Source organism: Giraffa tippelskirchi, chromosome 11 (genome assembly GCF_054371585.1).
Source record: "Giraffa tippelskirchi isolate mGirTip1 chromosome 11, T2T-mGirTip1v1.2.pri, whole genome shotgun sequence".
In the NCBI taxonomy this organism is placed as follows: domain Eukaryota; kingdom Metazoa; phylum Chordata; class Mammalia; order Artiodactyla; family Giraffidae; genus Giraffa; species Giraffa tippelskirchi.
This window is the reverse complement of record NC_137285.1, coordinates 40,221,867-40,237,023: the sequence shown is the minus strand read 5'-3', so window position 1 is coordinate 40,237,023 and position 15,157 is coordinate 40,221,867. Positions and strand designations below refer to the sequence as shown.

General features: G+C 36.7%; 1 protein-coding gene and 1 long non-coding RNA gene across 15 annotated transcripts in view; both read right to left on the bottom strand.

Annotated features, from left to right (window-relative positions):
• The window catches only part of LARP1B (La ribonucleoprotein 1B), a 116,505-nt gene that overhangs the window by 14,006 nt on the left and 87,342 nt on the right, over positions 1-15,157 (bottom strand). For 2 of the 14 annotated variants that reach the window (XM_081538211.1, XM_081538215.1), the window contains exons 15-16: positions 5,631-5,791; positions 5,133-5,277 (exon numbers count right to left, since the gene is read on the bottom strand). In XM_081538211.1, coding sequence (XP_081394337.1) covers positions 5,133-5,277; positions 5,631-5,791 — 306 coding nt within the window. Of the gene's footprint in view, positions 1-5,132; positions 5,278-5,630; positions 5,823-15,157 lie in introns of all 14 variants that reach the window. The other 12 variants (XM_081538212.1, XM_081538217.1, XM_081538213.1 and 9 more) reach the window with 9 other exon arrangements.
• Positions 9,670-14,985, bottom strand: LOC145525398 (uncharacterized). The gene is made up of 2 exons (XR_014068183.1): positions 11,973-14,985; positions 9,670-10,417 (listed from the first exon to the last, which is right to left on the bottom strand). It is a non-coding gene; the product is annotated as an uncharacterized LOC145525398 (long non-coding RNA).

Below are 15,157 nucleotides of genomic sequence, written 5' to 3'. Positions count from 1 at the left end.
TCTTTATAGTCCAATTCTCACATCCATACATGACTACTGGAAAAACCATAGCTTTGAGTAGATGGACCTTTGTTGGCAAATTAATGTCTCTGCTTTTTAATATGCTGTCTAGGTTGGTCATAAGTTTTCTTCCAAGGAGCAAACGTCTTTTAATTTCATGGCTGCAGTCACCATCTGCAGTGATTTTGGAGCCCAAAAAAATAAAGTCTGTCACTGTTTCCATTGCTTCCCCATCTATTTGTCATCTTGGCTATTGGGAACACTGCAATAAACATGGGAGCGCACTTCTCTCTTCAAAATACTGTTTTCACTTCCTTTGGGTATATACCCAGTAGTGGAACTGCTGGGTCACATGGAAGATCTATTTTTAATTTTTTGAGGAATCTCTTTATTGCTTGCCATAGTGATTGGACCAATTTACATTTTCACCAACAGTATATAAAGGTTCCTTTTTCACCACATCCTCAACAGCAACTGTTATTTTTTGTCTTCTTGATGCCATTCTAATGGGAGCATAACTCTTAAATTTTAAGCGTGAATGGAGAGATCACTAGCTAAGGGAAGAGGGAAACCCATTCAGATCTTATTCAAAAATTGCATTTTGATGAAGATGATGAAACAAACATACTTCCAGACATAATGTATCCTTCCTCTTTCCAAGTAGGTAGGTCCAAACTTATCCACAAATGTCAGAGCCTCTCTCCTTCTAAAATTATTTTGATTATTTCTCTTTTTTCCTCAGATAATAGCTTAATCAAAATTTTTTCAGTGCCTAACCCCAATTCCTCAAGCTTCACTTCAGCCTTATTCCTGCTCAGTCTTCCATTTTTTAACTTTATTTTTAATTGGAGAATAACTAACAACCTTGTGATGGTTTATGACATACATCACTGCTCACTCTTCCTTATTCATACAGAATAAAGAAGACTCTCTAGAAACAGATTTAAGACGGCACTCACCTTCTCCTTTGAGACCAAGTCATGCACTCATCTTCTCCTGCGAGGACACCAAAATCGCAACTAGCTGTTGAAAAGCCATCGGCAGGAGGACACTGGAACCCAACAATGACAAAGGACTAGGAATCCCCAGAGAATCTGACTTTGAAGACCAGCAGGACTGACTGCAGGACTTTCACAACTGTTAATTGGTTATACTCCAATACAAATATTAATAAAAACTTTTTTTAAAAAAAGAAGTCTCTGAAAAACCATTCAAAGAGTTGAAGCCAATGTGAAATTCTTTTCTCAATCACTGCTTTTTCACTTTCTCCTCATCTCTGTATTCAGGCCTAACTCTCCTTTCATCTTCTCCACATTCCACAGGAAAATAAGCCTATTCTAGGAGTCCTAGGCATTCCTCGGGCTTGTGGTCAATACCTGCAGGCAACTTTGTTGGCAGGATTTTCAGGAAAGTGGCTGGTGGGGAACTTACTTGAAGATTAATAAAGCTGGAGGAGGGCTTGGCTTGACAAAGAGGCACAGTATTACCCTCCTCTTTGGCTGTGGTGTTAACAGAAAGCCTCAACCCCAGCACCCACTCTTGTAGCTGATACATATGCACAGTGGTGTGTGGGCCAATTGCCGGAGCCTCTGTGCTTGCATGGAGGTTCCTGCTGCACATGGCTCGGAGCAGCCACCTGTTTAAATTTATAGAGAAGGTGAAAAAATCTTAACACTTGTAGTTTGTTTCCTCCTGCCGCTTAAGAGAGAGAGAGAAAATATGTCTGACACTTGCAGCCTATTTCCACCATTTGGAGACCCCTGGCCTTCCTGCCTGTTACCCTCTCAAAACTCAACATTCATACAACTAAGATCATAGCATCTGGTCCCATCACTTCACAGCATATAGACGGAGAAACGGTGGAAACAGTGACAGAATTTATTTTCTTGGGCTCCAATCACTGTGGACAGTGACTGCAGCCATGAAATGAAAAGGTGCTTGCTCCTTGAAAGAAAAGCTATGACAAACCTAGACAGCATATTGAAAAGCAGAGACATCAGGTTGCTGCTGAAAGTTTGTATAGCCAAAACTATGGTTTTTCCAGAAGTCATGTATGGATGTGAGAGTCGGACCATAAAGAAGGCTGAGTACCGAAGAATTAATGCTTTGGAATTGTGGTGCTGGAGAAGACTCGAGGGTCCCTTGGACAGAAAGGAGATCAAACCCGTCAATCTTAAAGGAAATCAACCCTGAATATTCATGGCAAGGACTGATGCTGAAGTTGAAGCTCCAATACTTTGGCCACCTGATGCGAAGAGTCAACTCATTTAAAAAGATCCTGATGCTGGGAAAGATTGACAGGAGGAGGAGAAGGGGGCAACACAGAATGAGATGGCTGGATGGCATCACTGACTCAATGGACATGAGTCTGAGCAAACTCTGGGAGATAGTGAAAGACAGGGAAGTCTGGCGTGCTGCAGTCCTTGGGGTTGCAAAGAGTCTGACAGGACTGAACAACTGAACTACAATTTATTTGGCTGAGTCAGGTCTCAGTTGTGCCACATGGGTTCTTCATTGCATCATGTGGAATCTGTAGTAGTTGCAGCATGCGGACTTAGTTGCCTCACGACATGAAGGATCTTAGTTCCCTGACCAGGGATGAACCCACATCCCCTGCATTTTCTATTTTTTTAAGTAAGTCAAAACCACTAAATTGATTTCAACCCATTAATGGGTAGCATACCACAGTTTGAATGAGAATATCTAGATCAGCCACTATGAAGAACAGTACAGAGAAAAGTGAAAAATAGAACTACCATATGACTGAGCAATCTCATTCCAGAGCATATATCTGGAGAAAACTATAATTTGAAAAGATACATGCACCCCAATGTTCACAGTAGCACTATTTACCATAGCCAAGATATGGAAGCAACCTAAGTGTCCATCAACAGATGAATGGATAAAGAAGATGTGTACATATATACAATGGAAGCTACTCAGCCATAAATAAATAATAAAATAATGCCACTTGCAGCAACATGGATGGACCTAGAGATTATCATACTAAGTGAAGTCAGACAGAGGAAGACAAATATCATACAATATTATATATGGCATCTAAAAAGATGATACAAATGAACTTATTTATAAGACAGAAACAGACTCACAGATCTTGAAAACAAACTTATGGTTATCAAAGGGGAAAGGTAGGGGTAGGGATAAATTAGGAGGTTGGGATTAACATATACACACTACTATATATAAAACAGATAATTAGCAAGGACCTACTGTATGGTACAGTAAACTACTCAACCTATCTAGGCAAAGAATCTGAAAAAAATGGATATATGTATAAATGAATCACTCTGCTGTACATCTGAAACACAACACTATAAATCAACTATACCCCAATATAAAATTTTAAAAAACTTTTTTAAAGAAATGGTAAATTTTGCCTTTTGTGCCAACTCAGATAAACTGGCAGTAGCTATTAAAGGTGTGAGAAGAAAGACTATAAATCTGAATTCAAGAACAATATTAAATAATGCTGGGATTGATTAGAGACGTCAGTAATGAGGTATACATGCCATTTATCTATCATTCCTGATCAAGATTCTAGATGAAAACTAAATGGGCTTTATTTTTACACAAGTCAGTGCAAGTGTAAAAAAATTTTTTTTTAGAAAAAAGTTTCTGCAACATCTTGTATTTCTCTTGAAGATCACAAATTGATTAACAATGGATTCTTATTTGAGCTTTACAAGAGAAATCCACAGATCCAATCATACATGGATTATGGAGTACTATAAGTATTTACTATTGAAAAAACGTGCACATAAGTGAACCCATTCAGGTTCAAATCGGTATTGTCAAAGGGTCAACTGTAGTAGGAAAAAATGAGATTGAACAGGTGAGTCAGGAGGTATCATGAGAGGCCTTACTTCTTGTCTCAAGGAATCTTAACAATTGGTTTGGCGCTAATCATGTATCAACTTGGGGATGTATATATGCCCTTCCAAGGGACATCTGTAATGGTGAGAGCAAGAGAGAAAAAAATGTCTTTCAAATTTCATTTGGCTTTTGTACCAGCCACTAAGTTCCAAACAGTCCCACCTCCTGATACCCACAAACTTGTGTAGCTCTCTCCTATATTATACCAGGGTTGGTTTGTGTGAACACAATAATATAGCAGAAGTGATGGTACTTTCAGGTGTAGGTTATATAAGACATCGAAGCTTCCATTTTGGAAGTTCTCCCTCTTTCTTAGATCATTCACTCTGAGTGAAGTCATATGATGAAATGCCTATGGGGAGGTCTATGTGGTGAGGTACTTAAGCCTCTTGCCAATATCTAAGCGAATGAGCTTGAAGAAGATCCTCTATCTATCCTCTTCAGAGACTGCTGCTGCTGCTGCTACTAAGTCGCTTCAGTCGTGTCCGACTCTGTGCGACCCCATAGATGGCAGCCCACCAGGCTCCCCCGTCCCCGGGATTCTCCAGGCAAGAATACTGGAGTGCGTTGCCATTTCCTTCTCCAATGCATGAAAGTGAAAAGTAAAAGTGAAGTCGCTCAGTCGTGTCCGACTCCTAGCGACCCCATGGACTGCAGCCTACCAGGCTCCTCCGTCCCTGGGATTCTCCAGGCAAGAGTACTGTGGCCCCATCCAACACCTTGACTGCAGTCCTATAGGGGAACTGAGCCAGAGATCCTCGGTTAAGTTGTTCCTGGAGCTTTGACCCTTAGAAACTACAACCTAATAAATGTTTGTTGTTTTAAGCTTTTAAGTTCTGGGGTATTTTGCTAGGCAGCAATAGAAAACTAATACAGTCTTTTCCTTAGCTATCACATGGTATTTTCACAGTCCAAAATCAGACTACTTCAGGGACTTCCCTGGTGGTCCAGTGGTTAAGAATCTGCCGGCCAATGCAGGGGACATGGGTTCTATCCCTGGGTCAGGAAGATCCCACATGCCATGGGGCAACTAAGCCCGTGAGCCACAATTACTGAGCCCACTTGAACTAGAGCCTGTGTACCGAAACGAGAGAAGGTACGGCAGTGAGAAGCCCATGCACATGGTGCAACTAGAGAAAGCCCATGCATAGCAATGAAGACCCAGTGCAGCCAAAAATAAATTAACTCTACAAAATAAAAGTTCCCTCCAAGCTTAAAAATATGAGAAAATATTTGACCTGTAATTTTCTTTTGCATCTTCCCAAGCAAGTTGTCTAAATTCCTCATACATTTTTTTATTGAAGTGATCTCTGAGGAAAAAGGACCAGAAACGAAAGAGGGTATTCATTTCTTGGGACTGGCCAATTCCCAAGCGTTTTCTCTCTGGAAAAAGTCAAAATGGCAGACATTTTACATAGCATAAAATAAAGAAAGCTGAAATACATTAATCCCTAAAACATATTTTGGTTTCTTCTAAACAAAGAACAAATAATCATTTTTATGACTCATTGCTCAAGTTTAACCATTTGTCAACAGTAATGAGAATATAGTAAACTTTATTCCCTAATGTATCTAAACTATAAAATATATGAATAAAGAATATATAAAAACATTTAAGGTAATTAAAACAAAACAAAATAAAACAATATTTTAACCTGATATTAAATGTTACAACTTGAATTTTTTACAATTATGTTTTAATCTTAAAGATGACTATATAAAGGAAAGCATCTTACCACCTAGGCATCTTCTACGATACTTGTGGTACACTTGTTGGGTAAAGCCGTTTTCCTTCAAAAGTTCATGAGAAGGGTGCTGGAACTTTGGGAATGAATGAGGAGTACATCCATAACTTCCTGTTAGTGGTGCGCCTTCTGAAGGTGAAGCATTTGAACTGCTGTTTGAGGAGGGGTAAAAAAGCCTTCAAACTGAAATATCGAGAACCAAGTGTTCAAAACAATTTGCACTGTTTGTTACTTAGAGTCTCAACAACAACAAAAAAAGAGTCTCAACAATGAAGGCATTAGCTCCTAAAACTCTCCTAAACTAATGATATACAGCTATTTATGTTCAACACATGGGTTAATTCAGAATTTGATAAAGGACATGGTCATAAATCCTCAAACTAAAACAGTAAGTAGAAGCAGGTAACTGACCAGCTAGCTTATTCCTCTCTTTCAGATCTGTTAATTTAGTTTATATTTATTTTTTTCTTATGGTACTGGAGAAATTTTCAATTTTTATGAGTAATTAGGTTAATAATATAAATTGAATAAGTAGAAATGAGGAATAAAATCCAGCACACAGACAATATTTTCATTATCCTAAAGACATACCTACAACTCTGTAAATCAATTTCACCTCTGAAATTTCACCTATATCCATCTTTTCCTTTCCATCTTCACTCTATTATTCAAATTGAGGCTTTCCTCCTTTCACTTGAACTAACTGGTGTCTGGGTTTTTCCAACCTCCTTCCTCTATGCTGTCACCAAAGTGATCTCCCTAAAACTGATTTATATCACTGGTTCTCAATATGTGGTCTGCAGATACTTAGAGGGGTTCCTAAGAACCTTTCAGAAAGCCTGCAAGGTCAAAACTATTTTCAAAATTTTAGACATTTGCCCTCTTCGTTGTGTTCACATTTATACTGATGATACTAAAGCAATGGTGTATAAAACTGCTGATGCAAACTGAAGCATTGGCACCAAACTTTACTTACTACTGGTTGTATTACTCACTGCTATGTAATACTTGAAATTTTTTTTTTTGTGCCAGTTTTATCTTAATAGATCCTTGATGAAGCAAACAAAATTAACGTTATGAAATCTCAACACTTGAGTATGTCTTATGGGACAAAAGCTTTAGTTTTGCAAAATGAGAACGTTCTGGAGATGTTTCACAACAATGTGAATATACTTAACACTGCTGAACTGTACTCTTAAAAATGGTTAAGATGGTAAATTTCATTCTATGTGTTTATTATAACAATCAGGAAGAGAAAAGCACTTTTGAAGCATATCAAAATATGATGACTGTTGTTATGGGCTGTTTGTTGACTTTCTCACCCCCAATGTGATGGTTTTAGGAGTAAATATGTCATGATGGCAGAGCCTTCCTGAGTGGAATTAGTGCCCTTAAGAGAGGAGACATAAGAGTACTTCCTGCTCTCTTGGCTCTCTGCTATGTGAGGATACAAGATGGTCATGAGCAAACTAGGAAGCAGGGCCTCACCAGACACAGGATCTGTGGGCACCTTAATCTCGGATCTGTGAGAAATAAACACTTGCTATTTAAGCTCCTCAGTCTATGGCATATTTGTTACAGCAGTACTGTGACAGTTGTCTTAAGTCAAAGCACTCCTGAGAAAAAGTTGAGACCTGGACTAGCTGATTTTTTTTCATGGAATACCATTTTTAATTAGAAGATTAACCAACAATTTACAGTTATTCAGGCTTCGTTTTGGGTCAGTCATTTCCTTGAAAATGAACAAATGAATCTGTTTGTTTCCTCAACAAAGTGTTGAGGAAAAATCCAAATTTCATGCAAAAATAAGGATTTTGGAAACTTTTTATTTGTTACCTTAAGCCTAGTAGTTTCCACTCATACCTAAACACTTACCTAATGAAATCAGTGGTGTTTTTTTTTAAAGACTTTGTGTGTGATATAAAATATATATGATATTTGTAATTTTAATCATTATTAAGTGTAGTGGCTCATCAGCATTAAATATTCACAACATTATATAACTATCACTACTATTTCTACCAAAAACTTCTTTATCATCCCCAACAAAAACTGTATTCATTAAATAATGAATAATACTTTCTGTCTCCCTGTAGCCCCCAATAAATTCTATTCTACTTTGAATTTGTTCTAGGTACCTCATATAAGTGGAAGCATACTAAATTTATCCTTCTGAGTCTGCCTTATATCACTAAGCATGTTTGTTCTCAAGGTCCATCCATGTCAAGGCTTAAATCAAAATTTCATTATTCTTTATAGTTGAAACACATTCAATTGTATGTATATACCTATTGTATTATCTAGTCATATGTTGATGGACTATGTATTGTTTTCACCCTCTGGCTATTATGAATACTGCTTCTATAAACAAGGGCATAAAAATATCTGTTCAACTGACACTTTTCATTTCTTTTGGATATAGATTTGGGAGTAAAGTAGCTAGGTCATATGGTAATTCTATGTTTTATCATTTTGAGAAAATGCCAAAGTGTTTTCCACAATGTCTGCAGCATTTTATATTTCCAAGAGCAAAGCACAACGTTCTAATTTCTCCACATCCACACAAACATTTACTTTCAATTTTTTTGATTATATACATCTGTATTAGTCAGCTCAACTGCCGTAACAAGATACTGCAGACTGGGTGGCTTAAACAATAGAAATTTATGTTCTCACAGTCCTAGAGGCCTGAAGTCCAAAATTGTACTGCCAGCAGTGTTGGTTTCTCAGGAGGTCTCTCTTTCTGACTTAGAGAGAGCCACCTTCTCAAGGTGTCCTCACAAGGCCTTTCCTCTGCCTACATGCAGAGAGATCTCTGGCGTTTCTTCCTCTTCGTATTAAGGTCACTAGTTCTATCGTATTAGAGCCCCATTCTTACAACTTCATTTAACCTTAATTTCCTTAGAGGTCATATCTCAAATACAATCACACGGCAGGGTTAGGGTTTCACTATATAATTTTGGAAAGACAATTCAGTTCATAACACCATCATAATGGGTGTGAAGGGATATCTCATTTTGGTTTTTGATTTGCATTTCTCAAATGATTAATGATATTACACTCATTTTCACAGGCTTATTGGCCATTTGCACATCTCCTCTGGAGAAATGTCTATTCAAACCCTTTCCCCACTTTTGAATTGTGTTTTTTTTTTTGTTACCGTTGAAGTTGTTGAAGATTTTTTCAGACTATTAACCCCCTTATCAGATATATAATTTTCAAATATTTTCTCTTATTCACTAGATGGGCTTCCCTGGTGGCTCAGATGGTAAAGAACCTGTCTGTAATGTGGGAGACCTGGGTTCGATCCCTGGGTGGGGAAGATCCCCTGGAGGAGGGCATGGCAACCCACTCCAGTATTCTTGCCTGGAGAATCCCATGGACAGAGGAGCCTGGCAGGCTACAGTCCATGAGGGTTACAAAGAGTCAGACGCGACTGAGTGACTAAGCACAGCACATTCAGTAGGTTGTTCTTCCACTTTGATAGTATTCTTTTTTACACAAAAGTTCATAATTACAATGAAGTAAAATTTATCTGTTTTTCTCTTTTATTGCCTATGCTTTGGTGTTATGCTCAAGAAACCACTGTCAAATCTAGCATCATAAAGATGTTCCCCTATGTTTTCTTCTAAGAGTTTTATAATTTTAGCTCTTAGGTTTATGTCTTCAATCTATTTGAGTTAATTTTTTTGTATTTGGTATCAAGTATGGATCCCATCCTTTCACACACTGGATATCCAGTTTCCCAGCACCATTTGTTAAAAAGATGATCCTCTCCTTCATTGAACAGCACCGTTGTAGAAAATAAACTGACCATATATGACAGTGTTTATTTCTAGACTCCTTTTTCTATTCCATTAGTCTACATGTGTGTCCTTAAGCCAAGACCAAAATGTTTTAATTACTGTAGCCTAGTAGTAACTTTCAAAGTTGGCAAGTGTTGGTCCTTCGATTTTATTTTTTTAAAGGTCATTTTGGCTTTTCAGGGTTCCCTGCAATTGTATAAAAAATTGAGGATAAGCTTTTTCCATTTTTGTAGGGATTGTGTCAAATATATATAGATCACTTAGAACTGTAATAATGTCTTAACAATGTTAAGTCTTCCTATTCATGAAAATGGGCTGTCTTTCCATTTATTTAGGTCTACTAAAATTTTTTAGTTTTCAGTGTGTGTCTTTTGCTTCCTTGGTTAGATCTATTCCTAAGTATTTATTTTTTTAAGATGCTAATGTAAATAGAATTGCTTTCTGAATTTCTTTTTCAAATTGTTCAGTGCTGCACATAGAAAGACAACTGATTTATATGTATTTTGTACACAGGAATTCCAGCACAACAGTGAATACCAATGACAAAAGCATGTATCCCTGTCTTGTTCCTGATCTTAGGATGACAGCTTTTAGTCTTTCAGCAGAGTATAAGGCCCACCATGGGTTTCTCATATATACCTTTTATCATGTTGTGGAATTTTCCCTCTAATTTTAGCATTCTAAGGGTTTTTAATCATGAAAGGACATCGGATTGTATCAAATAACTTTTCTATGTCAGTTGAAATGATTACATAGTTTTTTCCCTTGGTTCTATTAATATGATGCATTATACTGGTTTCCTTATATTATATTGAATCACTTATACTACTGGGATAAATCCCACTTGTCCTGGTGAATAATCCTCTTAATACACTGTTAGATTTAATTTGCTAATATTTTTTGAGGACATATACATCTATATTCATAAGAGATGCTGCTGCTGCTGCTAAGTCGCTTCAGTCATGTCCGACTCTGTGCGACCCCATAGACGGCAGCCCACCAGGCTCCCCCATCCCTGGGATTCTCCAGGCAAGAACACTGGAGTGGGGTGCCATTACTGGTATGTAATTTTATTTTCTTGTGTTGCCTTTATCTGGTTTTGGTATTTGGGTAATGCAGGCCTCAATAGAGTAACTATTCCCTTCTCTTCAGTTTTTTTTTTTTTTTTTTTTTTTTTATAAATTTATTTATTTTAGTTGGGGGCTAATTACTTTACAATATTGTAATAGTTTTTGCCATACATTGACATGAATCAGCCATGGGTTTACATGTGTTCCCCTTCCTGGACCCCCCACCCACCTCCCTCCCCATCCCATCCCTCTGGGTCATCCCATTGCCCCGGCCCTGAGCCCTTGTCTCATGCATCGAACATGGAATGGTGTTCTGTTTCACATTATGATAATATACATGTTTCAATGCTATTCTCCCAGAACGTCCCACCCTCACCTTCTCCCTCAGAGTCCATAAAATTGTTCTATGCATCTGTGTCTCTTATTCTGTCTCGCATAAAAGAGTCTGAGGAGAGTTAGTGCTAACTCTTCTTCAAATATTTGGTAGAATTCACTAGTGAAACCATTTGATTCAGAATTTTGTTAGAGGTTTTTGACTACTGATTCAATCTCTTTATTTCTTATAGGTAGGTTGAATTTTTTATTTTTTATTAAATTAGTTTAGGTAATTAATTTATGTGTTTCAAGGAATTTATTCTAGGTTATGTAATTTGTTGATATATAACAATTTGTTCATAGTATTCTCTTAGAATCCCTTTTATCTCTGTAATGTCAGTAATAATGCCTCCATTTTCATTTCTGATTTGAGTTTCTTACATGTTCTTTTTTTTTTCCTTCATGGATGAGAAATCCATGGATATGGAGGGTCAAATGTATTTTCTAATTTCCACTGTAATTTCTTCCTTGATCCATGGGGTACTTAAGAATGTGCTATTTAATTTCTACATATGTGTGAATTTTCATTTTCCTCCTGATAGGGATTTCTAATATCCCATTGCTGTCTGAGAAGATACTTTGTGTGACACCTCTTTTACAATTTATTAGAAATTCTGTTATGGTCAAACATATATAGTCTATTGTAAAGAATGCCCCACGTGATCTTAAGAATTTGTATTCTTCCATTATTAGGTTATACGGACTTCCCTGATAGATCAGTTGGCAAAGAATCCACCTGCAATGTAGGAGACCCCAGTTCCATTCCTGGATTAGGAAGATCTGCTGGATAAGGGATAGGCTACCCACTCCAGTATTCTTGGGCTTCCCTTGTGGCTCAGCTGGTAAAGAATTCGCCTGCAATGCAGGAGGCCTGGGTTCGATCCCTGGGTTGGGAAGATCCCTTGAAGGGAAAGGCCACTCACTCCAGTATTCTAGCCTGGAGAATTCCATGGACTGTATAGTCCATGGGGTCGCAAAGAGTCGGACACGCTGAGCAACTTTCACACTATTCACACACTATTGTTAGGTGAAAAATTCTTAAATGTGTTAGGTCTAATTGCCTTATAATGTTGTTCATGTACTCTGTTTTGTTAATCATTTTATGTTGGGTTGGTTGATCTATGCATTATTGAAAGCAGGGTATTGAAATCTCCAATTATGCTTACAGAATATTTATTTGTCCTCTTAATTCTGTCAATTTTTGTTTCATATATCTCCTAAGGGGCTTTTATTAGTTACATAAATGCTATGTCTTCTATATTGAACCTTCTATTAATATATAATGTCCTTATCTCTTGTATTCTTCTTAAAGTATAGTTTGTCTGATATTAAAACAGCCACCCCAGCTCTCTCAAATGTGCATCTTTTACCATCCTTTCACTTTCAATCTATTTGTGTCTTTGAATTTAATATGAGTCTCTAGTAGATGTATATAGTTGGATCATGTTTTTTTACCATTCTGCCAATCTCTGTCTTCTGACTGGAAAATGAAGTCTATTCGTATTTAAAGTAACTGCTGGTAAGGAGGGACCTGCCATTTTGTTATTAGTTTTCTATATGCCTTATAGATTTGCTGTCCCTCACTTCCTCTTACTGTCTAACTTTTGTGTTGTTTCTTTTTCTTCTGAATAAAATATTTTGACTCTCTTCTCATTTCCTCTTATATATGATCTATAGATATTTTCTTTGTGGTAGTCATGAGGATTACAATTAACAAAAACTCTACTTTTATACATAACTATTCCCTACTTTCTGTTACTGATTAAATTAAATCTTTATATACTATATAACAAAGCAGTAATTTTTTTTAAGTTATTTGTCTTTTAAATAACATAGACAGTAACAAGTCGAGTTATAAGTTAAATTACAGTAAAACTCTTACCAAAATTGCTTCTTTCTTCATATGTCTTCACGTTACTGTCAAGTGTCCATTCATTTCAAACTGAGGACTACCTTTAGCATTTCTTACTGGGCAAATCTAGTGGTAACAAACTCCTTCAGCTTTTTTTTTAATGAAGACTTTATCTTTTAAAGAAACATTAGCATTATGGCAAATTGAGTGGAAGGTATAGAGATTTCCCTTATACCATCTATACTCCCTGCTCCCCAGACCGTAGCCTCCTCCACTATCAACATCCAGCACATCTACCACCGGAGTAGTAGTAACATTTGTTACAACTGACCAATCCACACTGACATTATAATCACCCAAAGTTCACAGTTACATTAGCCTTTACTCTTGGTGCTGTGCATTCTATACTTTATAACAAGAAGTAGCTATCATTACAGTGTCATACATAGTATTTTCACACCCTAGAAATCCCCTGAGTTCCAACTATTCATCTCTCCTTCCCCTCAACCCCTAGAAAAAACTGGTCTTTCTATCATCTCCATAGTTTTCCTCCTCCAGAATGTCAAATAGTTGGAATTTTACAGTGTGTAGCCTTTTCAGATTGAATCCCTTCACTTAGTAATATGCATTTAAGGTTCTTTCATGTCTTTTCATGGTTCATAGCTCATTTCATTTTTACTACCAAATACTATTTCATTGTCTGGATATATCACAGTTTATCCACTTGCCTACTGAAGGACATCCTGGCTGCTTCCAAATTTGGGCAATTATAAATAAAGTTGCTTTAAATATCCATGCTCAGATTTTCATGTGGACATTAGTTTTCAGCTCCTTTGGGTAAGTACCACGGAGGGTGACTGCTAGATGGTATGTAAAAGTATGTTTAGTTTTATAAGAAACTTTCAAACTATCTTCCAAGGTGGCTGTACCATTTTAGATTCCAAAATATTGCCAGTGAATGAGAGTTTCCTGTTAATCCATATTCTCACCAACATTTATCAGTGTTGTCAGTGTTCTGGGTTTGGCCATTCTAACACGTGTGTTGTACAATCTCATTGCTGTCTCACTTTTCCAATTGCCTGATAATATATGATGTGGATGGAGTATCTTCATGTGCTTATTTGTCATTTGTATATCTTCTTTGGTGAGGTATCTGTTAGGTCTTTGGCCCATTTTCTAACAGGTGCTTTTTAAATTTTTTTTTGTTTGTTTTACTGTTGAGTTTTAAGAGTTCTTTAAGAGTTTTATTGTTGAGTTTTATTGTATATCATGGACAATAGTCCTTTCTCAGATGTGTCTTTTATAAATACTTTCTGCCACTCTGTGGCTTGTCTTTTCATCCTTTTGGCAGTGTCACTCACAGAGCAAAAGTTTTCCACTTTTATGAAGTCAAGCTTGTTGATTTCTTCCTTCACAAGTTTCACTTTTGGTGTCATATCTAAAAAGTCAACACCCAACCCAGGATCATAGATTTTCTCCTGTTATCTTGAAGGAGTTTTATAGTTTTGTGAGGTCTCTGATCCACTTTGAGTTAGTTTTTGAGAAGCATATAAGATCTATGTTTAGACTTTTTTACATATGAATGTTCAATTGTGCTAAGCACCATTAGTTAAAAAGATTATCTTTGCTCCACTGTATTGCCTTTGCTCCTTTGTCAAAGACCATTTGACTTTATGTGGATCTATTTCTGGGCTCTTTAGTCTGTTCCATTCATATATTTGTCTATTTTTTCACCAATATCACACTGTTTTGATCACTGTAGTTTTACAGTAAGTCTTGAAGCCAGGAAATATCAATTTTCTAACTTTGTTCTTCTTAAATATCATGTTGGCTATTCTGGGTCTTTTGCTTCTCCACAAAAACTTTAAGAATCAGTTTGCTAACATCCACAAAATAACTTCCTGGGATTTTTTTTATTGGAATTGTTTTGAATATGTAGATCTAGTTGGGAAGAACTGACATCTTGACAGTACTCTCTCAATCCACGAACATGCAATATAACTCCATTTATTTAGTTTTTTTTAAAAATTCCTTTCATCAGAGTTTTATACTTTTCTTCACATAGATCTTGTACATATTTTGGGCAGAGTGATAATGCAAATAGTATTTTGCCCTTAATTTCAAATTCTACTAGTTCATTGCCGGTACATAGGGAAGTGATTGACATTTATATATTAACCATGTAACCTGTAATGCTGATGCAATTGCTTATTAGTTCTAGGAGTATATTGATTATTTATGACTTTCTACATAAACAATCATGTCATCTGTGAGCAAAGACAGTTCTATTCCTTTTTTCTAAATCAATGTATCTTTTGTTTCTTTTTTTTCCCCTCAGGCTTTATCTCTGTCTCTCAAATTTGAAGGGCAGTTTTGCCAGATAAGGAATTCTTAGTTGACAGGTTTTCTTTCCCC